The sequence below is a fragment of the Temnothorax longispinosus genome, chromosome 1, assembly GCF_030848805.1.
Source record: "Temnothorax longispinosus isolate EJ_2023e chromosome 1, Tlon_JGU_v1, whole genome shotgun sequence".
Classification (NCBI taxonomy): Eukaryota; Metazoa; Arthropoda; class Insecta; order Hymenoptera; family Formicidae; genus Temnothorax; species Temnothorax longispinosus.
Window position 1 is genome coordinate 6,366,194 of NC_092358.1, and position 22,815 is coordinate 6,389,008.

The window sequence follows — 22,815 nt, forward strand, 5'->3', positions numbered from 1 at the left end:
ATTGAAATTATTCAGTACATTAACTAATCAGTAAAACGTATAAATCAATTACGACTTAAAAAAACATCAAAATAGAGTTTTTATGTAAAATATATTAGTATAATTATATTAGTCACATCACATTATGAGCATAAAAAAGTTTTGCTTCTTGGAGAAGATTTTTAATAGACTATCATTGTTTTAAAATGATTCTCGACAAAAAATCCTTTAAGATTTGTTTTTTAAAGCTTTACTCTTTTATAATTTTCAACAACTCTCGGTATAATAATAGTAATAATAACAAAGAAGATGAAATTGGTATACGACTCACAAAGTTTCTAACATAATAAAATCTCTCCCTATTCGCATTATTTCTTTCACAAACTACTATCTTAACGAAACATCTTTATACCAGTAGAACTGAAAAGCCTATAACCCTACGGGGCCCCATACTGATATACGTCACTGTACCGATTTACCGAGTACGGTTGGGGAACAGGTCGCGACGTCGCGGCCCGACAGTCGCGTCGGCGCTCCGTTCGCCAGCCGTCGTCAAACTTGTTCTTCCGTCGGATCTCTCTGGCGTGCCTTCGTTATCTCGCTCGATAATGTGTAAATCATAGTGAAAAATTCGTAATCTGCGGATTCGAAGAGTACGCGAGTGTCCGGATCGACATTGCATCACTGGAGGAATTATATTCGCTGCAACGATCGGGGTCCTTAGCGGTCCCCGGGACCGCGATGTCTCTACGCGCCGCGGCGGGCCCAAACCCAACTTGAAAGACTCGTGAAGAAGATAGACTACCAACCAAGATTTGTGAGCAGTGTCTGAAAAGATTAATTGCTCTTTGACGATACTATTAATATCGAAATAACAATAATCGGCTGACTGATTATCATAATTTTAAAGAATTTCGTTACAAAATATCGCAATAATTAAATTAAATAATAAATTCTCGTTACCCGGGAATTGAGAGAAAGTAGCGACTACCGTTGGTTCGCCAAAGGACCTCGGAAGAATTATATACAATGTGGGCGCGATGTCGAGGACAGTGACATTCTCGCATTTACTTTTCAGTTGATTCGTACGTCTGATCGACTGATTCGGAAGATCTGATCGGTATAAGGATGCGAGAATATGCGCCAAATCGGTGCCTAGAAATGCACCGGAGCAAGTTCGTTAGAAGGCGCAAAAGCTAAAAAGTAGAAAAGGATGCGCAGAGAGGGAACAGAATCAAAACAGATTTGCGTGATTTACGAGAGGAGATGTTAACAGCGACAAACGCGGTGATGATGTACACGCGGTTCAAAAATAATCACTGACTTTATCAGCAATTCTCAGCGCTATCTTTGAATACCGAACGATCATTTCTGTGCTCGAGATACCGACTCTGCCATATCAAATTGGGGTACCTCCTCTTCGGAGCACCATATTTGGATCGGGTTGTCGACGAATAGTAATTTCTTCTATGATGAATAGAGATTAGATAGATGATTGTGTTAAGATCGGTGAGGTGCGCGTATCTCGTAAGTATCGAGTAATCTGTGAATACCGAGACGACTCGAGTGTGATCGTAGTGCGAACCGGATGAGACGTGTCGAATGGAGTGACGCCGGGATTTCTCGCAGATCACCGTCATCGTGGATCATCGATGTAGCGCGATGTCGGCCTGGTGGCCTGTCGTGGCGGCGACGCTGTGCTTCTGGATATGCGCTGGTGAGTTTAACGCTGGATTGTACCGGTTGGCAGATCGGAATACATTTATATTACAATACCCTCGACTATAGATTTAAAATATATAATCTAACCTTTGCGACATTAATTAATTAATGTAAATAATAAACAAAGAACCTATCTATAAAAAAGTGCTAGTTCTTAGAACACGCAGATATATAAATATCCGCAAAATTAATTATGCAAAAGAAATCGTAGATCTCTGGAATTTATAGAGTAAAACGATTGCGAAATTGAGGATTCAATGCTCCAAGAATTTATCGACATTCCATAAAACGCAAGGTATGTTGTTAGAAGTACCCGCATCTTCCAAGATGAACAGAAAACAATCTATGGTATTTGAGGAAAATCAGTAATTTCTTTTATAAAGACAATGAGTATTTCAGAGTAAAAATATCTAAAACGCTAGCAATAATTCCGTAAAAGATAATTTTGAAAATGCTAATTTATACATTTTTTTCTAATTGTTAACATCAATATAATGCTATGTTTTTTTGGAGAGATATATCTGAGACGAATTATATATTATACATATATATAAATATACGCTTTCTAATATGTCATGGAGAAAGCTGCACGCATTCGGGTATAAATGGATAAATGGATAGAGCGATCGTTACTCTAATATATAATACGCAATGTATTCTTTTATCTAGAAGAGATAATTTTGATATTCGTGCAAAACAGCAAAGATGAAAAATAACGGCGTTCAGAGTAGATCTTGCTTACGCCAACGATTCCTTTCTCTCCAGACCAACTATGTTATTATAAGTTGCCTTGCCATGTAACAAGATACCTTTTGTGCAACAGTCTCACCACATTATTTTCACACAGTAATTCGTTTCCACGCTAAATTTATAAGAAATCTTAGATAATTGTTAAAAGAATTTTTTGAATAATCTTTCACCACAAAATGACAATCATAATAGTACAACTAAATTTTTAATAAATTATATAAATAACTCTCTCTTAATTCTTGTAAACTGTTTTCCTTAAATTAATTTTTCTTATTATATATATTTATCTTAAATTGCGATTATAAACGTATAAGAATATAATTTTATATTATAGAATATTATAAAATATATATCACATAAAAATGACAAATTATTAATAATATATGTGAATATAATGATATGCGAATAATAATGCAATATTCTTTATGCAAATAATTTTTATTGTATTAAATAAATTGAATTTTTGATATAAATAAATTTTTGGTATATGCTAGTTTCATATAAATAATATCAAAATTATATGAATTTAGAAATATCCAATACAACATAAAAAAACGATGCAATATTATCAATATATTGTTTAAGCCATGCACGATGTCACTATCTATGTCCATTATACATAATCATTCTTCATGTCGATCGGAATTTAAGCAAGTAGAAAGTCCATAATCTCAAGAAAGTCTCGCGAAGGCCTTCAGAGCCGGCCTTTTGTCAGGTCCTTCTTCCTCATCTCAAATAATTGTCGAAGAAAGCCGGAGAGCAACTGATCGCGCGCGCGGTAACAGTTGCGACACGATTACGAGAATGTGCATTTGAGAGCGGCCGAAGAACGCAACAAGAGCAGAAAGTCGATATTTTGCATCTTCATGAACATACGAACGTTGAACGTTAAAGATGATAATTAGTCGAATGCGAAAATAGTTGCAATCGTGCCTCGCAATTATAACTCAATCCCCAGCAATAAATTCCACAAGATGAGCTGTATTCCTACTAGTATTTCAGCTCGTATACAAAAAAGATAGGAAAACGGAGTATCTCTCGAAAAGTTGTTCCGTAATCGAAACAGATAAAATCTTATTATCGATATGATTATTTAGTTAATTCATTAAAGTGACAAATAAACAAAAGGTACATTTTCGTGAAACTATAATATTCTTCTGTGATGAATGCATCTTGAAATTCTGATTATTTACAAAGAATACACATTTAATATATATAATAAAATGTTACATTTACATAATTTATTTTATTTTATTACTGAGAATCAGTGACAATCCAAATAATTTAAGATAAATAAAATTCTAACATGCATTCTTCAGTTTGAAATCTTGTATAAACACATATCGCACTTCCTGTCGATCTTGTACACGTACATCACACTTGACATGATTAATCCTTCGAGGAGTAATTAACCGCGGCCAGGAAGCATGAGGTTTTGCGACTAATTACAGCTACTTCGCGGCGAGCTCTTCCTTTACGCTGAAAACGTCATTCGTGATTCAACCGTCTTATAAAAATTCAACATGTTACAAATTAATAATTCTTTTGCCTATAAGTATTTTCTTCTTCCTTCTGAGTTTTATAAATTTATATTTAAATTTTTTATATTAATATTTTATATCACTTAATTTATTAAATTTTCTCCCGTATATATATATATTATAATTCGAAATATTTATACATTACAGTTCTTTTTAATATAAATGTTTGACATTGAACTCTAGATTTCTATTTTCTCTTTTTCGACATATACTCTTATCCAGGTTTCTGATGTTGCAGTTCATGACTGCGGATCGTACATGTAATGAATGCAAGCATGCGATTACTATGGATTATCAGAATTTCTCGAGCTACGTGGGTTGAATATTTTGATATCTATCACTTGAAAGTTCGAACAGAGTAGAAGTCGGGATAGCGACAGCTCTCGCTACGCATATTATGTACATGTTGTAGCTCACCGGAAAAAATAAAAGCGGACAGTCTACGCATGCCAGGAATACTCGCGATAGCCTCGTAAACCTTCTTTTTCGCGTTCTCATTAGCTGATACCACGCAGTAGTTTCTTACAAAATCTTTAGCACACAATTATTTCCGATTAATTTTCCGTTAAAAATGATATTGAATAATTACAAGCAATAATTAATTGAAAAGTAATATACAAATAAAAGAAATTTATTTATTTTGTTTGGTGAATATAGTATTACTGCACTTTCTTACGCAATATCTCTTGCACATTGCAATATTCATTAATCCGAAAAAGGGAAATACCAGGCTAAATTTCCTCGTAAAATATATATGAAGAGTTGTCGCAGAAGAATTATCGTTAAGGCAGTAAAACGGTACACGAAGAAGGTCGGAGGAAATGCGCGCAAATGACGAGGACAAACTTTATTCGCAGCACGGTAAAGCAGTGACACGATCGCAAACTCGCCAGACGCGAGTATTAATACGTTGCACCTGGCGGTCATATAACCGGGACGCAGTCGTTCGACAAAAACCGGCGGTTAGGTCTCACAATGGGAGTCCGCCTTGATTCCCAACCCTTCCCTTTTTCAGAGACAAAGAGTGTGAATATCCACATCTGAAGAACCATTTCAAAAAGCAGCATAAATGACTGCATCGAAATATAATTACTTTTAAAGCAAGTAATTATATATATAAATATATGTTTGAGATAATTATTTTATATAAGACAGGTTTATTAATGTTTTTGAAGCATGCAAAAACAGAATATATTCTTTCCAAGATTTGTGAGAAAGTTGAAAAAGATCTCTGAGATGTACAAACTTTAAATAAAGAGTCCGAATTGTATTGTTTTAAGATTGAATTAAAAAAAAAAAAAACAGAATACGTGACTTTCTATTTGATTTAATTTTTAACTTCGTTATTAATATGTCTTTATTGATACATTTAACACATTTATCGCCACTTATTTTATTTTTTATCAAATAACCAGTATGTGGCTAATATGGATATGAAATTTATTAATTGCGCGTAAAAAAAAATTATCAAATTTTAAATTTAAATAAAAAATTATTCTTTTTTTCTAAAAAAAGACGAGGATAAGGATGTGAAACGAAGGATCCTGTATGAAATTATCGGTCTAAGTCTACGCGAGAGAATTAACAACGTTCAAGCACAGAGACAGTGGTACAAACCGGGTCACCAGACACCGAGCAAGAACCCATACCTAACCTTCACTGACACCAAGGCTCGTCGACCGTGCTGACGAGGGGGGGACGAAATGCGTTTCCACTGACTCGTAGAATTCCTCGCGATAGCACCGGTCTTCGGGCCATCTTCTTCACGCGCGTGTCATGTCGCGATTTATTAGTCACAATGTGTTTACTTGCGTTGCGTGTCTTAAGCTAATCGCTGCAATTCTGGTTTCCGGGGGAGACAGGTTTCTTTACGAGAAATTTCCATTACATTTAAAAAAAATACGTATATAAACTCAAAGCAGAAACCTGAATCCAAAGATAAAAGCGTATAATTATATTTTTAAATAGTGAAAATTATAAAAAAATATAATTATAGAAGAACTAATAAAAATAAAATTTATCCCGTCGGAAAATATGTATATAGAAGTTAGAAATTTTTCTTTTGATATATATATAGTAATTTTTGTTTAGTCAGAATGTCTTAAAATTATATTATAATTTTTACATAATTCTTCAGTTAATATGATAGCGATGTTGTGCCTTGATTCTCGCGAAATTTGTATTTCGCGCACGTAAACGTTCTTTTAGCAACTTAAAAAATTTCGAGACTTAACGCAGGAAATACGCTCATCAGTATATGGCGGATGCAAATGCAGCGAACACAGGTTATTACGGCGCAGCCATAAGATCGTTTATGCGGGCATTCTTCTCACCAGACAAGAATCGCTCACAACCAGTTCTAAACAACTCTTCAGCAGCTTTGCGGGCTATTTATTGCGCCCGTTCGTTGTCGTTAATGCGCTTTTCCCAACGACATTACATTAAGCAGAAACTGCCTGTGTCAGGAAATAATGAATGTTGCAAACAATGTAAACGGCGGTTCCCGTTGTCATTGCGATTATCTTTACGATGAAATTCTTAAAGGCTACATCGATATGACCGGACATAATCGTTCCTTTCCGAATGTCATAATGCAGTTATAACCGCAGTATAGTGTAATAGTTATCGAATGTTACAAATCAAATTTTTACTAAGAAAATATCGATTTTAAATTCACAACAGAATTTGTGAATTCTGCGATTAAAAGATTTTTTATACCTGCTCATTATATATGCAATATTCATCTATCAAAAATCATGAAATAATAAAATATTTCTTAAAATTGATTTCATATAGAAGAATGTTTATTATCTCTCTTTATAAGAATTTTATTAAAAACTCATAAATCTGATAATTTTATACAAAGAAATATATTAGAGGAAAGTCCCCTGTTATGAGATAGGCTCTTAATATGCGATAGCGAGGTTTCTGCTAAACTAATAGGTTCTATCTGTTGGTTCCATCATGAACTTATTGCCCTTAGAGTAAAACCTGTTTAGTGGAAAATTCATTATTCGATCGTGCGTGCACTCGCCTACTACATTTTTCAATTCTGCACATAAACTTCCGGCAATCACGCAAAATAGATGTGGTATCTCATAATAGGGGACTTTCCTCTATATGTAATAACTTATACAAATCTTGTTTTGTTGATATTAATATAAGAATTTGCACAGCACGTCAGCTGCTACTTTTAGCTGAAACTTGGACTGAATTACCGCGATTGAATGCGCGATATCGTAGAGCTTCCGGTGTTTTACGAAGTCTTGCGACAAATAACACGTTTTAAATAGAAATAAGTCTGATTAATATTTTATGAATTTACTTAATAAATATTACTTTTCAACTCTGACTATTTTTATGATACTGCATAAACCCCTAGATAACAATTTTATTTAGTTTATATGTTCCCTGTGTATCTTTATTCTGTTAGAGTGCTAACATCAGCGCTCTTGAACAAATGAGCTGTCTCTTCGCTAAGATCAAACGACATTTTATCTCTTATTTCACGGGAATCCCGGAGGAGGATCTCGAGCCTTCTCGAGAGTGTTACGTAAAGATCGTTAAAACACGACCGTGCTTCGCCGGCTCGCTCGCTCGGCTTGATTTTTCAAGTCTCGAAAGCGTCGCCACGCATGAAAGTGAAGCGTCACGCCGAGGAATATTTAAGGACCGACTATGACCTCACCAGGTGAAGTGAAAGTTCTCCGGTTCGCTTCGTTTCGGTTCTCAGTTCACCGCGGCCGGGATGGCGGCGGAAACGAAAAAGAGCACGGTCTCTTTCGGCACAAACAGCACCCGGAAATACGCCACACTCCAATGACGTCACGATCTTGGCCGATCGTACGTACTTTCCAAAGCTTTTCGTTTTCACAGTCAGCAGTCTGCTCGTATTTCTAATATTACAAAAAATTGGCCATCAAATGTCAGATTTTTTATTATTCAAATTTTTTATCTTTCTGCATTTAATAGTAAACATACTTTTTTCCCCGTTAATGCAAATATATTTGCATTTATCCACTTTTTCTTACATCTTTATATTCTCGTAATATGACACCCAAATCCATTAATAAAATAATCATTAAGATAGCACTCTAAAAATAAATTGATAAATCGGTCCCGGGGGAAGTACGACCGTGCGTGGACGACCGTTCTCGGAACCACTCGGAAATATTCGAAAGACGAAGAAGTGATCGCGTCTGGTTAATGAGAAAGCATCGTCGGGGCTCGAAGGCTCTCCGCAATCCACCGCGACCAGCGACGGAAATCGAGTGGTTCACTTTCAGATCCTGTTGCACGTCTTGCGTTACTTTATCGCACCATTCCCCATGAGTCACACGAAAATTGCACCTGCCGTGATTGCACACTTTCTGCACCTTGGAAATCCGTTCATCGTGTACGAGACACACGGGAAAACTTTATCGTCTCTTTAAATTTCAACGAAGCGATCATTTTCGCGCCTCTCTCATAATTATTAATTCGCTCGCCGTCGAAATGGAGAGGATCACAAGCTTGGAAGTTCCAGATCTCCACAATAAAAAAATACATTGATTATTCGCTCCGGTAATAAAGATAGCAATTAATATCTAGTAATATTAAATCAATCATAAATGTTTTGTTCAAATTAACAATTTATGAATTGTTTCATATTACTAAATCCATTAATCACACTGCACGCACTTTGGATTCCCATGTAAATTGCACGAAGATATCCAAAAAGATACGACGATGTGTAATTTGCTGGTGATATATAGGCGCTAAATTATTGCGAGGCCATGCATCGGTGCTGATTAACGATGGCAAATAATTACGACGTGGCGCATCCCCGAGACCGTTCGGTTAATTTGCGATCGACGATCGGCCGATCAATTTCCGGACTTCACCCGTTTCCGATACACCTGTCCGCGTCGAAGCGAGAGCTCTCACGAGAGAAACGAGCTCGACGCATAAATCACGGGGGCCGGACTTTCTAGCCATTAGCGACAGCTCTAGCGATGAGCGCTACCGCCTGCCTAGAGCCATCAAGCAACATGCTCGATGGCCTATTCGTCTTGAAGAGCAAGCTTTAGCACTTTGCGGTTTAGCTATAAATGCTCATAACGTCGACAAGATTTTTTTCAGGTATCCTTTGATTTATTGGAAAGCCATTAGAAATCTTAATATAGAACGTTTCAATATTGGCATACAAACAGCATCATAAAATGCTGAAATTAATCACGCGGATAAAATGAGAAATTTTTAATAAAAATTAATTTCTTAATTCTGACATACTTGAAAAATCTTCTGAAAGAAGAGATTAATGGTGCTTCGTGTTAATAATATAGACAACCTAAGATCTAATGATGTGGCTGATAATATAAAGAACCATAGGATATGAGAAATATTTTTTATGATGTATGATAAAAAGTAAATAAGACTATTATAGATAAATTAAATGACTATAAGGTATTAACTTGAAATAGATTTTAGTTTTACAGAAAAAGAGAAGGAAAGGAATTCTTGTCGATAATTAAAGTATGCCGTATGCAAAAAGAGCGTATTAAATTAAAAACATCAAATGCGGAAGGGGGACACTTTCCGTTCCGTGGTAATTATATTGGCCTCAAGGATCATTGTGAAAGGATTGAAATACCGTCTGCCTACTCTCATTTACCTGCCTGTTTTTCAGAAGCCTCTCACCCTGAGATGACAATGCACTTTTCTCTAACTTCGGCTAACTGTAACTTTTCCTTGCAAGATTACGTACAGTTCAACTCTTTTTTTCCGGATTAAAATAATCTGCACTCTTGCAGAAACGAGGTATTTTTTATCCTGCCTTGCACAAAGAGTAATTATATCGAGTAGCTCTCAAGGATCATTGTGAAAGGAGATTGAAATTCTATCTGGCTATCTGTCTCTTTTCTGAGATTCTGTCACCTTGATGGCAGTGAATTTTACTGCATTATTTTAACGGCACACTGAATTAATAAAGACAGTGAATTTCTTCCTCAGAATTTTAGTGCCGATCTTTCTCCGTATGAAAAATGTTATACTTATCGAAGGATGATATCTTTCATTTATTAGAAAAAGAAAATTGTGAAAGGAGCATTGTGAAATTGCCCATCTGTCTCTTTCTTCGTACTCTCCCGATGATAATCGAGTTTCTCTCCAAAAGTAATTAACAAATCGGGGCAATTTAATTACAGATTTTCCTCCGGAATTTTAAACGAGCCAGATTTTCATGCTACTCGCTACAAAGTAGTTTTATCCAAGAAATGAAATTTATCAAACGAGTAAAATTTTCTTTAATCAGTAAAATACAAAGTAGTGAATTTTTTTTAGATTTTACATATTTGCGCAATTAAAATCATGTAATAGCAAGATACTTTCCATCCCGTTTTTCCCGAGACAATTTTGCCAGGATAGCCGACCAAGGATTACTGTGAAAGGCCCGAGACTCCACCTGCCTCTTTCGAAAGCCCCTCCGCGGGGAGCGGAGTTTCCTTTAACCGGTCATCCACAAAGTAGGGCGACCTGCCGCCGGTGACTCCAACGAGCAGCAAGATTTCAATGTCCGAAGGACAGCGCGCGCTCAGTAATGATAAACCGTGCTGCGCTAATCATAATTATAAATTGATGGAGTAGCTTTTAATTATCTGAAAAATATGGGATTGGTAAGCACGCAATGCTTGTTGTAAGCAATATTCTTTGGTGATTTAAAATACCGAATAATATATTGCTCTATAACAAAGGGATGAAATACAGGAGCTTGCGACGCTTATCATACCGTTATCTTATCATTATTCTCTTATCACTCGATAAGAAGCCGGTAAAAAAGACGCGATTCTCTCGATAAGACGTACTAACACAGTTACACACACGAAAACAAACGTACACACACAGAGTCGTTCGGTCGCACTTTCTTCGTCCCACTTTCTCCGTGTTGTTCGGGACGCATCGCCGGACTGACCATGCTCTTCGTGGTCTCACGAAAGAACCTTTCGCACTTCCTCAGCACCGCTATTCCATCTCGATTCCTCCGTCGTCGACCGGCGATGTTAAAGATAGAAAACGCGTGGACGAAATCCGAGAAAGTCGAGGGAATCGCATCCGCGTCTTTTTCTTTTACATTAAACTCGTCACTGTGTCCGAAGGATAACGATTCGAAAGGAAACTTGTTGCTGGCCAATTTGGGAAAGTCCCAACTGCAATGGCGATCGACATTACGATCGGCGTTCACTCGCTGCATTGGAATGCCCTTTAATCCTGCATACGTAGTTTTGTCTCTTTGAATAATTTTACAGAATATCTCATAACTAAGTAAATATAGTTTTAATAATAGACTTTTTTCAGTAATTTTAAGTATATAGATTTTACAGTCAATCATTTATCACAATTTGATGGTTTGTAAAATCTCGATTTAAAACTCTGTCAAAGTAAAGTTTGCGTAAAATGTATTAAACAATATTAAACAATACTGCTTTATTAACAACATCAAAATCAGCTATAAAATTAGCCAATTTGCTCTTAAAATTAAAATCACATTAAAACAAAATAAAGAAATATTAAATCGTTTTCAAGCTTATTATAATCCTTCCATTTACGTTGCCATCGTGTTTATCAACCAAGTCATTAACACTGCTCGAATAAAGAAAAGAAAAAGGAAAAAAGCCATGTTGTAACACGGAGTTACTCATCCTGTGACAATGTAACCGTGGTTTACGGTACCACTCGATGTCATCTCGTTAATACTTATTCGAGAAAGAGAGGAGCTCGGTGTGCGCGGCATTTTTATTCTCATCCGATTGTGATGCGACTGACATTGATACGAATGCGCGGCGCCGATTATACGCGGCGGAGAGCGCGCCGCATTACAATGCGCCGCTGTCTTCGCTTCGAGTAGCGTGTGTCTTAAACGCGCCGCGGCGCGGTTATAGCGGTATTGAAGTCACTGCACCGTGAGAATACAGTTACTGCGCTATATTCTCATGAATAATCGCTACGATTACGACGAAGGGTGAGAAGAGGTGCGCGAAGTAAAACCGCTACTATTATGAAGATCGTCACGCTTACGACGCTCTCTGCGAAAGCACTTCGCCGCGTCTTCGCGATAGCTCATTGACTTGAAAACGATTGTTAGATCGAAAGCAGTCATTTGATTGCAATCTGTTTCCCGACGTTGAACCGCGCGGTACAACATCGTAAAGAGCGATGACGGCCTCTAAAACCATGTATAATCTTAATGATGACGGATTCTACCGAATCTTATTTAACTTCTTGTTACAAGAAAGAACTTCTCAAACCCCTCATTAGACTTTTTCGATTCGGCTTATTTCCCACCTTTTTATATATGCCGCGAATAAGAATCTAATCTTGTTTTTCACGAGCGACGTTAGAATTTGTCAGAAGGGTCGAACGGCATAACGAGATGCCATTAAGTTGCTAATGAGATACAATTCGCGAAAAGGAAGCAGGCACGCGCGGAACGAAAAAGCGCGGGCGCGCACACGGTGCGTGTAATTAAATTCAATTACATTCGCGATGAGAGTTTTATCACTGCAGCAGTGCTCGGCCGCAGTCAAAGTAGATCTCTGAATTTTGCAAATCGCGAAATAGAACGTGCACACTCTCGCACGATGCACTTTCTATTTCTAGTATATATGCGCGCCTTTCGCGCCATATCAGATCGGCCGGCCGGTATCATAACGCTCTTCGTGCGACCGCGCGCTCGCCGTGACTTTCTATTCCAGGCATAACTCCGCCGCGGATCGATCATTCCTAATAAGAGAGGTCGAGAGTCGAGAGGATCGTTGGCGTGCAGTTGCCGCGAAATCGCGGCACAATTATTCGTCGCGGAGATGCGCGGCCGCGGCGCGGCGGTCAGGTGGAGAACGTCGCGAGATCCAGTTATTCGCTTTTCTTGCACGAGAATGCTATGGAAATGGTACGAGCAATGCGAGGATCAGTAATTATCCGATGAGGACAGTATGAGAAATTACATGTCTCGAAAGAATTCCTTAACAAACGCGGCCGCAGTAATCTCTCTCTCTCTACCTCAATTTTCTCTCCTTTAACCTTAATCTTTCTCGAAAATAAATTTCTTTACAACTTCCGTTTCTTGTATTTCAGTAATTATATAATTAACCAGGGAAGATATGTTGTAATATGGGTAACGCGAAAGATTATAAAATTCCAAAGATATTTGTAAGCAAAATGAAGGTTGCGTGTAAGGAACAGTCGAAAATACGCGAAACGAAAACCCCGCGAGGAGGGTCACAGTCTACTTGGCGATATGAACTCGAAATCCAGGAAGGAATGCATATCAAGGTCGATCTCTCGGCGCGCGCGCATTTCCACCCACTGTTCTCTCTCATTATCGTTCGGTAAACCCGGGGCTAATTAGAACTCGAGCGTTAAAACAGCGAGCTCGCCGTTCGCGCTCGAAACGCGCACGCGGTCGCGAGGAATCGAAGCCGATTTGAACGGGATTTCAGTCGCGTTGTCAACCTTCCGTGACGAAGAGTCATTAATTGCCAGTGGGCTGAATTCTAATGTCGTAAATACTTCAATCGGGAATTCCAATTGTCGTAATTTTGACGATTTAAGACAGCAGCATTAGAATTTTTAAATATCATTATTATTTAGATTATTTTTTAAATATAATATGTATACAAATATGTATAAAAATTATGTATAAAAACCCAAGAACAAGAGGGAAAAAAGATATCAGAGAGATAGAAAAGTACTGTTATAGATTTTAACAATCTAAGAGCGCAAGTTTCAAAATTTCATCACAGATTTTCAAATTTCTAATTTTTAATTTAGGTTATAAATCCAGTAACAAATTATTTTACTTATAGGGAGCCAATTGAGCGATAATACACCGCCCGTAATGTGGCTGGATCGAAACTGGAGACTTCCGGAGACCGAGCCGGTAGGAAACGTCATAACCAGAGTTCGCGCCGAGGACAACGAGCAGGACAAGTTGACTTACGGTCTGGAACCACACGATCATTATAATGAGAACAACAAGCTTCAGTCACCATTACCCTTCTTCATCGACAACAGAACCGGCATAGTTTTTCTCAACGAAACTCTCAAAGGAAGAGTGAGTACTTTCAGCAACTGTCAATTGTCAAAATCATCTTACAAGATAAAAATTTTCGTGTTTCAAATAATTTAAAATAAATAATTTTGATGAAAATAAATATAAAACAAAAGAAACCTCACAATTGTAATGATATAATTTAAAGTATATTTAGTGCCTTTAGTGGCTGTTAAATAATTTATTAAATAGATTGTGCATATTTTTATATTAACTAGCTAATTAAAGTCGTGCGAATTATTTAATGATTATGAGAAGACTCAAGTTTTAAATGTTTTACCGTTGCCTTAAATTTTATATTGTACAGTAGATATTTACTATAAAAAAATTGCCAATTAAATATATATTCTACATTTCGATACATATCGTAGATAAGTACGCAAAAACTATAGAAATCAGACAAAATTGGGATTTGTTGGAAAAGTTATAAAGAGAGAACGTAATGTGTCTTCGATGTTGGACGAAGACACAGCGTGTCTACGTACGGTATTCGCGAATGCTCGGCTGTCGAGGCACTTGAATTACGCTTCTTGCTCATTCTTCTTTTCAGGCAGGCCAGAACCTGTTACTCTATGTGACCGTTTCTGACGGTCAGCTTACAGCGAAGACTGAGGTTTACGTCAACATCGAGAACGCATCGGCACCAAATCGAGGAAAGACAAGGTGCGTGATCACATACACGCAACACCCAAAAAACAAACATACACACATACACATACGCATGTTAGCATTTTTAATAGGTCGATGCGATCCATCGTGTGTATTAAAAAAAGAAAACGAACATATGACACAGAACTTAAATGCTATGGATTCCGAAGAAGGTGGAATATATAGGAATATTCCAAAGTTATCAATTAATTTGCATCAACAAAATTGATGCAAATTAACCGGAAGTTAAATTTCTAAAATGTTCCGGACTTTTTTGGATAGATAAGCATAAGTATTGTTCTATAATAATATAAAGTATGTAAAAGTGAAATATATTAATTCATAATCGTGCTGACACTTTCGAGCTTTGGAAATAAATTAATGACAGAATTATTCTTTCGAAGTTATTTATGGACTTCGGTCGAATGATAACTATGAAATATGGTTTGGTAATATGCAAGATCTCAACTTTTTGTGTCTTGGTATATGCTGTACTTTTATTACATCATTTTCAAATAATCTTTTGCGTCATGTATTCAGAATGTCATTAAATTTTGCTATCTGCATTTATTAATATGGGATTTCTCAATTTAAACAAAAGCCTTCAATATCTAAGATTTAAAAAATTATTTCTTCGAAGAATAAAATTCACTGTAATAGCTAAATTCATTCTAAGCATAATTGATTCTAATTTGATAGAAATGTAATCTATCATTGAAAAAAATTCATATAATCAATATTTCAATGAAAACTATATTAAATTCAGTGAGCTTGCAAATTGGTACTTTGCTTAAAAATGGCAAGGCATAGCACGTGACCTTAAGGAGACTCAGCGGTGATTCGTTCTATTATTCATGCTCCACTTCGTTAACGATAACAGGCTTGAATAAAAATTGCAGAGTATAAGAAGTATTTGTTACAAAGAAATCGTGTTCTTGACGTAAAAACGTGCCAATTCAATCGACCATTCCAATCGACGAAATATTTAATATCTGTATGTGTAAGAGAATTTTATGTAAATATTAAGAAACAAAAGAACGTCGCTGAAAATTTTAACCCTGGAAAGTATATGTAATTGCTAAGTTAAAGATAGTTAATAAACATAGTTCTACTCGCAATAAATTTCATTAGCACCTACACACACATACGCAATCATAGATTTTTCTGATTTAAAAAATTCTTTCTGAATTATCTTTTTAACAGGATACCATATCCAAACCAACATGGTTCCGGTGGCCGATTACGACCGCCCTTCCTCGGTCTACCAAATCTGCCGACCTTCCCCTCGCCTTTACCCCCTTTGCCGCCGAAACAGTATCATCCTGAAACCACGAAACTTGAGTTGGAGAGAACAAAACCAAAGGAGAACGACAATAGCGTTGGCGGCGGTACCGACAGTACCGTCAGTACTATCACCAAAGAAAGCGTCCAGATAAACGAAGTGGAAGGTCCTGCGTTGAGCTCGAAGGTCGCACCTTCCGCAGCACCGTCCTCGCAGGACATGGCCATGACGCTGGTACCGGTGGCGGCTGGATGCGCTCTTATTGTGGGTCTTGGTATGGGCGCCTGGTCCTTGAGAAACAGATTTTGCGGCAGTCGCAAATCCAAGGCGGACACGGTAATCGAAATAAGACTTATTTAGAAGAAGAAGCTATATAAATAAATTATGACTCATTTTATTTCGCATTTTGCAATTCTTGCCATCTCCTTATAAATAACACAAGACAGGTATTTAAGACAGAATGTGGTTTTCAGAAGGAACAGGCGTCAGTCAGCGTTTCTAATCTATCTGATGATCCTTCTCTCGTCCTGAAGAGGTGGCGAGGTCCAAAGGCTCACAGCAATCGTTACCAGCCGTGGGAGAAAGAATTTCAAGCAGGCATTCAAAGTAAACAGGAGGATAAGTGGGAATTTCCCAGGCACAGATTAAAGGTATGATCATTATTCTATACTTAATCATTAATTAAACACAAAGCCGATAATTAATTCCCGAGTATTGCTACATTGTCAAACGGCTAAGTAACATTAAGTAGCCAATTAAATGTAATTGTTTCATAAATTCATAAATTTATTAATTAAATCAATTTCAATTATAGTTCTAAGTAACTGTTTGTTAATTAACATAAGCAATTTTTTTCTAATTAATTATTGCTAGGTCTTTAACATCCTCGGCGAAGGTTGTTTCGGTCAGGTGTGGAAATGCGAGGCTCTAGATATCGATGGCAAATCTGGCCCGACGATCGTCGCGGTGAAGACACTGAAAGAGAATGCCACCGAGCGAGAACGATTGGATCTCGCGCAGGAGCTGCGCGTCATGAAGAATTTAGATCCTCATCCCAATGTAGTGCGGCTTCTGGGATGTTGCACCGAACGGGAACCTATGTTCGTCATTCTGGAGTACGTGAGTGGCGGTAAGCTGCAGAGTTTCCTCCGGGCCTCTAGAGAGGAGAGGAATCATGGAGGGGCAGGATTGACGTCCAGGGATCTTACCGGATTTGTGTATCAGGTAAGTGATCGAATTGTGAATTATTAACCAGAGAATCTATAGTAGATAAATCTAAACTGATTGAATAAACTCGAATTTGTTATTCGTAGATCGCCAAAGGTATGGAATATCTGGCGTCAAAGGGTATCATCCACAGGGACTTAGCCGCCAGGAACATCCTGATCGACGAGAACCGCGCGTGCAAAGTGGCGGACTTCGGCTTTGCCCGAGACGTAGCGGCCAATCAGATTTACGAGAGAAAATCCGAGGGTAGATTGCCGATCAGGTGGATGGCACCTGAAAGTTTATACGATAACATATTCTCCGTCAAATCGGATATCTGGAGCTTCGGCGTCCTGATCTGGGAGATCGTGACGTTGGGGTCGACACCGTATCCTGGACTCGCTGCCGCAGAGGTATGAATATATAACTGGCTTAATATAATATTTTTATTTTGTTATGATGTGATCAATTTAACTTAATTTAAAATAATGCGATTGTATACATATGTTGTACATACATTACAGAATTAAATCGAATAAATTAAAAATGAATTTATAAAATTAAATTCAAAAGTTGAATTTAAAAAAAAATACAAATACAAATTAAAAATATCAAATCAAACTAATTGAATTAAATTAAAGAAAAATTAAACTAAATTAAGTTAACAGAATTAAATCAGAAGGTAATTGTAAGAATATACGACAAATGAGGTTTCTTTTTTTATATATAACGTTAAAACACTTCTCCAGGTAATGAGAAAGATCAAAGAGGGCTACAGACTGGACAGGCCCGAGCATTGTAAAAGGGAGCTCTACAATATTATGTATTATTGCTGGGACAAAGACCCGGCGTGCAGACCGTCCTTTGCCGAACTCGTTAATCTGACCGAAGGCCTGCTGCTCGACGAGACGGACTATATTGAGCTCGACAGGTTTCCGGATCACTCGTACTACAATGTGCTCAATCTCAGCGGAGAAAAACTATAAAACTCGCGTGACGATTGTTAACGATTACGTCAGCCGATTTTCACATAGATAAGCTGCCACACGTTTTCGCAATAACATTGTCGTTTAATTAGGATGTATTTTCGCCACATGATGAATTACGTGGAAAAACCTTTTAAACTAAATTATCGACCCAAAATTTTTTTTTTATTCCTTCAACGAAGAGAATTATCAAATTATACCACTAATCGAAAAGTAATATTGCATTTTATAATGGCATGTTTAATGAGTTCGCTCGAGAACGATTTGAGCTTTAATCTTTCCGCTCGCTTTCGGCACAAGACTGTTCGATCGTTCCGTTAAATACTCACACATGTGTACGTGTTAGATACTCATTTCTCGTACCTACGAGAATAACACGATTTGTAATAATTAAGAAAATATAATTAAATTTAAACGCGACGTCACAAGTCGAAGAAAAGTATTCCTAATACTTTAGTGGCTATTCATGTCTAGACATGAATCTGTATATATGTACTGAGTTAAACATTGTTGTAAGTTATTGTACAATTGAGTGTTGTAAGAATAAATAAATCTATATACATTATACGCTCAGCAATGTACACTATGTTCCTGTTACATATTTCATAATTAAAGTCTAAAAGTATTTTTTATATCTATAGTAAATATATCTTTAGTGTTCTTTTCTATGAAATCTTTTTCATAATTAAGGTGTGAACACATACATATATCAATGATAGTAAAAAGGATGACCTGTGCTAAAAATAAAATATATAATATCTAATTTTTAAAGCATTATTCAAAGCATTACTCAATAATTATACAAATAATTTGTGAAACGTAGCACAAAATAGAATCGAAGACCGAAGAATTATGGACACGGCGTGTTATCCGCCGGAAATATATGGCAATGTGGCTACGTAGTTTAACGTACACTCAACGTTTTCTACACATAAAAGCGCCAGTGAACGATAGTGGTTCCATCTAAAATGTGAGCACATCCACTCTCAGACTTCTTTCTCTTCAAATATTTGTTACAAATTTTATATTAATAATAATAATAAGACTTTAATTATTTCTGATCATCAGGACTCCCCATTGATGGTCACGAACATTTACCTAAGGTCGATCACCTCTAACAGTATCTCGTCGGTGTACATGCTTACATATGGTACAAACGTAAAAGAGTGGAACGGAGCAATAGATTGGTGACTATAGCAATAGAGGGTACTGTAATCTCTTTTGTTTAACAGAGACAATTTCTTATTATTTTTGTTTCTTCTGTACCATGCATGAGAATACGTATATGTATGCACACACGCTAATGAACTATTTACACGAACGCGATCACTATAAAAATTAAGAGCAGAGAAAAAGAGTCACACATGCTGTTCTTATCTTTCTTCAATTGCCTTTCTTTTATATTGCACGAAGCAATCAATCATTATCGAATCTGTTTTATATGATATTCATAAATTCGTCGAGTTCGCATTATTTACTATTCGTGCTGATCCGCCAGCCGAGCGGTTTTTTAATAAAATCGAAAGGCGCAAATCAGTCAATTTCTATTAATTCGTCTACATTATGCAAACAATGAATCACGAATTACAAATAATGGGGAGAGCTTATACTAAGAAACGAATTTCTGTGAATCTGCTAGAATCGCGAATTGCGAATCACGAATAGTAAATCGCGCATAGTTTAGTTTATTGGTACTAACTTAGCAGGCACCCGCTATTCATAAATTTTATACGCTCGATTATGCGTATATCTATAAATACCAGTTATAAACAAGAATTATGTATCTATTTTAACATATCGTATGAATAACAATAACAAAATAATTATTACTAGAATGATAAAATATACAATCGGTAAGATACGAATGCCTGATAAGCCATATGTCGATGTCGATGCCTTCTTATCCCAAAGTTACGTCGATCGCCATCCTCTTTTGTAACTTTTCTTAAAATCTCTGGTGTGCCTTCGGGAAGTCGCGTAACTTGCGTTGTCCTAAGACGTGTCTAACACGGCGAAGGAAGTAAGGGGACACGCGTGGCGCGTGTGTGCGCGATGCACGTGCGTTCTGTGCGCGCGTGCATGAGTGTGGCGAGAGGGGAGTGAGGATGAATAACGAGAAGAGAAAGAGAGAGAAAGAGAAAGACGGAGGAGAAAAGGAAGAAAAAAAATGCGCAGACTCTGCTCGGAGTCCGCGAGAGGAATATTCAGTGCAACGTATAAAAGCCCGTTATGCACGGCGACCAGTGTGGTTGCACACGTGCACGCGTGTGCATTAGTGTACGGCGCATGCTATAAATAGATGTAGCAGACCGCAGAGATTCTAAGTACCCCGCCTCCTTTCATACGCGATCGCAGTCGATAGTGCGCAAGAGCGGAAAACTCACCCATATCTCATACATATCGCGCTTTAAAAAATCAAAACTGAAGAAAATTTATTATTTTCGAGATCAGAGCAGCTCTCTCCTCTCCTCACCCTTCTCGTGATAATGATTATAATCGTGCAGTTAATGTATGAAGAAGTGTCCATCTTTTAGCATCGATTTCAATAAAACTCATTTTAGACAATCTATAATTCGCGTCAGAATTCAGGACAGAATTTTATTTATAATTTTATATGTCCTGTATTTGGGTATTTTTTCTGATGTGTATTTTATATATATGTATCCTGATACTTTGAATGTTTGTTTTTTTTTTTCCAAAATTTATATAATGTGTAAATTCTATTAGAATTCTATTTGTTACTTAATATATGACAATATTTAAGAAATCAGAATACATATATAAAATATGCATATTTGAAAAAATACACATATAAAATTATAAATAAAATTCTATCACAAATTACAAATCGTTTGAAATGAGCTTAAAAAAAGCTTATAGATGATTATGAGCTTATAAATAGCGAAAATATTTGAGATATAATTATTGGCAGTGAAGATTATTTTCAATGTAAGTAACCACTTCAATGCAATATAATATATTTCTGTTCATCGTTATTAATAAAATTTTTACTTCCATCGACTAAGAATAGTGAAGCGTGGCAGGTGGAATTTTACGAAAAAATTTTATTGGAGATCGATAATCAACAAACCGTTTGATGTAAATGACGCGGATGACAATGAAACGTCGACGGAAGTGCTTTGCGGAAGCGTTTTGCTTTCGCAAAACGCTTTCCGAGGACGTCCTTTTCTTAAATACCTTCTGTGTTGCTTCTCAGAAACGTGTAAGCTGTTGTTTTGGACTCATGTTCCGTCATTAACAAGGCGTCGATATAACCGTGCAATTTAAAACGCCGTTTTCGCGGCGCGGGCCGTTATGAGATACCGGTGCAGCCGACCGATTCTGGCAGGCGGCTTCTGTTTTCGGCAATGAGGATGTCAGACGAGTTACGATACTGAGCGGCAAGTGTTACACAGGAAGCGAGACCGTGCGGTCCACCTTCTATCTTTTTTCTCTCTTTCATTCATTTCGACATTGTCTAGTTCATCCCTATTGATCTATATCTTTGACGCGAAGTCGCATTTGTCGAGAGAAAGCGAGAAAGTTACAAGTATTAGTGACTTTAGATCCTTAAATATTCTCAAACATATGGAAAAAATCTTTAAGCCCGAGAAATTTCTTGGATCCTAAAAATATTTCATACTTCAGGAATAACGTCATAGGATTCCGCAAAGATCCGTTTCATTAAGCGGAGTCCAGAGACTCCTTCGCAACGTCAGAGATAACATTCCTTGAGGCTGGAACCGAGTTGTACTCGCGGTGCAACAATGTAAGCAACCGGCAGGATCACGTTCCGAAGCCGAACGTGATCCGTGGAGCAGCGAGCATCAGGCATGGCGCTCAAAGCTGCAAGGCCGCGAGTGTGATCTCTTCAAGGGCTTCAAGGTCAGCGGTACACAATCCACGACGCTGGAGGGCGACCGCGACCGGGAGAACAGGCGGCGAACAGCCACGGTGGAAGGAGAAGAGAAGGGGGTAGGTAGGGGTTGACCAGTTCGTTGCATAATTGCGTCACGTTGTCCGGGAATCACTGCCCGTGCACACTAGCCCGTTTTGCAAAAACTCGCGGCAAACTGGATTTCCCTTATATACACGCGTGTACTTACACGTATGCGCAAATACGCTCCACGCACTCATGCGTAAAACACGAAGAGACATTACCTCCATGACTACATCAAAGACTTTTCGTAATGTTACATGTAATGATAATTGAGCGCGTTTGAGCTCGTAAAAATCAGAACGCATTAAAATAATTGTAATATAATTATAATTAATACATGATCGGCACGCATTTTTGTTAAATATTAATAAAAAGCTACATTAATCATGAAGTGAAAGAACTTGTTACTGTAAATTTATGGAAATTTAAGAAGTTACGACAAAACGTTGGCTATAAGAGAAAATAGTGACGTATTATTCAAAAGAATTAAGATTCTAATTTTGCATTCAAATTTAGAATTAATTTATCGACTCATCAGGCACATTCCTGTTTTTGCACCACCATGACGCGCGCGATCAGTGATTATAACTACATTTTTCTTTTCCAGTCAGACTTTAAAGGACCAATTTGTTTAATTAATTCTTTGATATTTTAACGTAAAAAAACACCGCATATTT

At 37.2% G+C, this 22,815-nt stretch overlaps 1 protein-coding gene across 2 annotated transcripts; it reads left to right on the forward strand.

The window, feature by feature from the left end:
* Window positions 1-490: 490 nt before the first annotated feature.
* On the forward strand, window positions 491-18,763 carry Cad96ca (tyrosine kinase receptor Cad96Ca). 2 transcript variants are annotated; one of them, XM_071774479.1, is made up of 9 exons: window positions 491-796; window positions 1,058-1,696; window positions 13,832-14,079; window positions 14,627-14,739; window positions 15,928-16,342; window positions 16,480-16,656; window positions 16,880-17,230; window positions 17,320-17,625; window positions 17,962-18,763. In XM_071774479.1, exons 2-9 carry the CDS (start codon window positions 1,642-1,644, stop codon window positions 18,196-18,198), a joined length of 1,902 nt encoding a protein of 633 aa, XP_071630580.1. In that variant the 5' UTR covers window positions 491-796; window positions 1,058-1,641; the 3' UTR covers window positions 18,199-18,763. The 2 variants fall into 2 exon arrangements, with proteins under 2 accessions (XP_071630580.1, XP_071630572.1); XM_071774471.1 differs by having other exon boundaries at window positions 491-1,696.
* The last annotated feature ends 4,052 nt before the right edge of the window (window positions 18,764-22,815 follow it).

Excerpts from the sequence above, each read along its gene's own strand:
- Cad96ca (XM_071774471.1), top strand. The coding sequence starts at position 1,642 with ATGTCGGCCTGGTGGCCTGTCGTGGCGGCGACGCTGTGCTTCTGGATA. Across the intron at positions 14,080-14,626 it reads ACGAAACTCTCAAAGGAAGA|GCAGGCCAGAACCTGTTACT; the intron begins GTGAGTACTTTC and ends TCTTCTTTTCAG. Across the intron at positions 17,626-17,961 it reads CTGGACTCGCTGCCGCAGAG|GTAATGAGAAAGATCAAAGA; the intron begins GTATGAATATAT and ends ACACTTCTCCAG.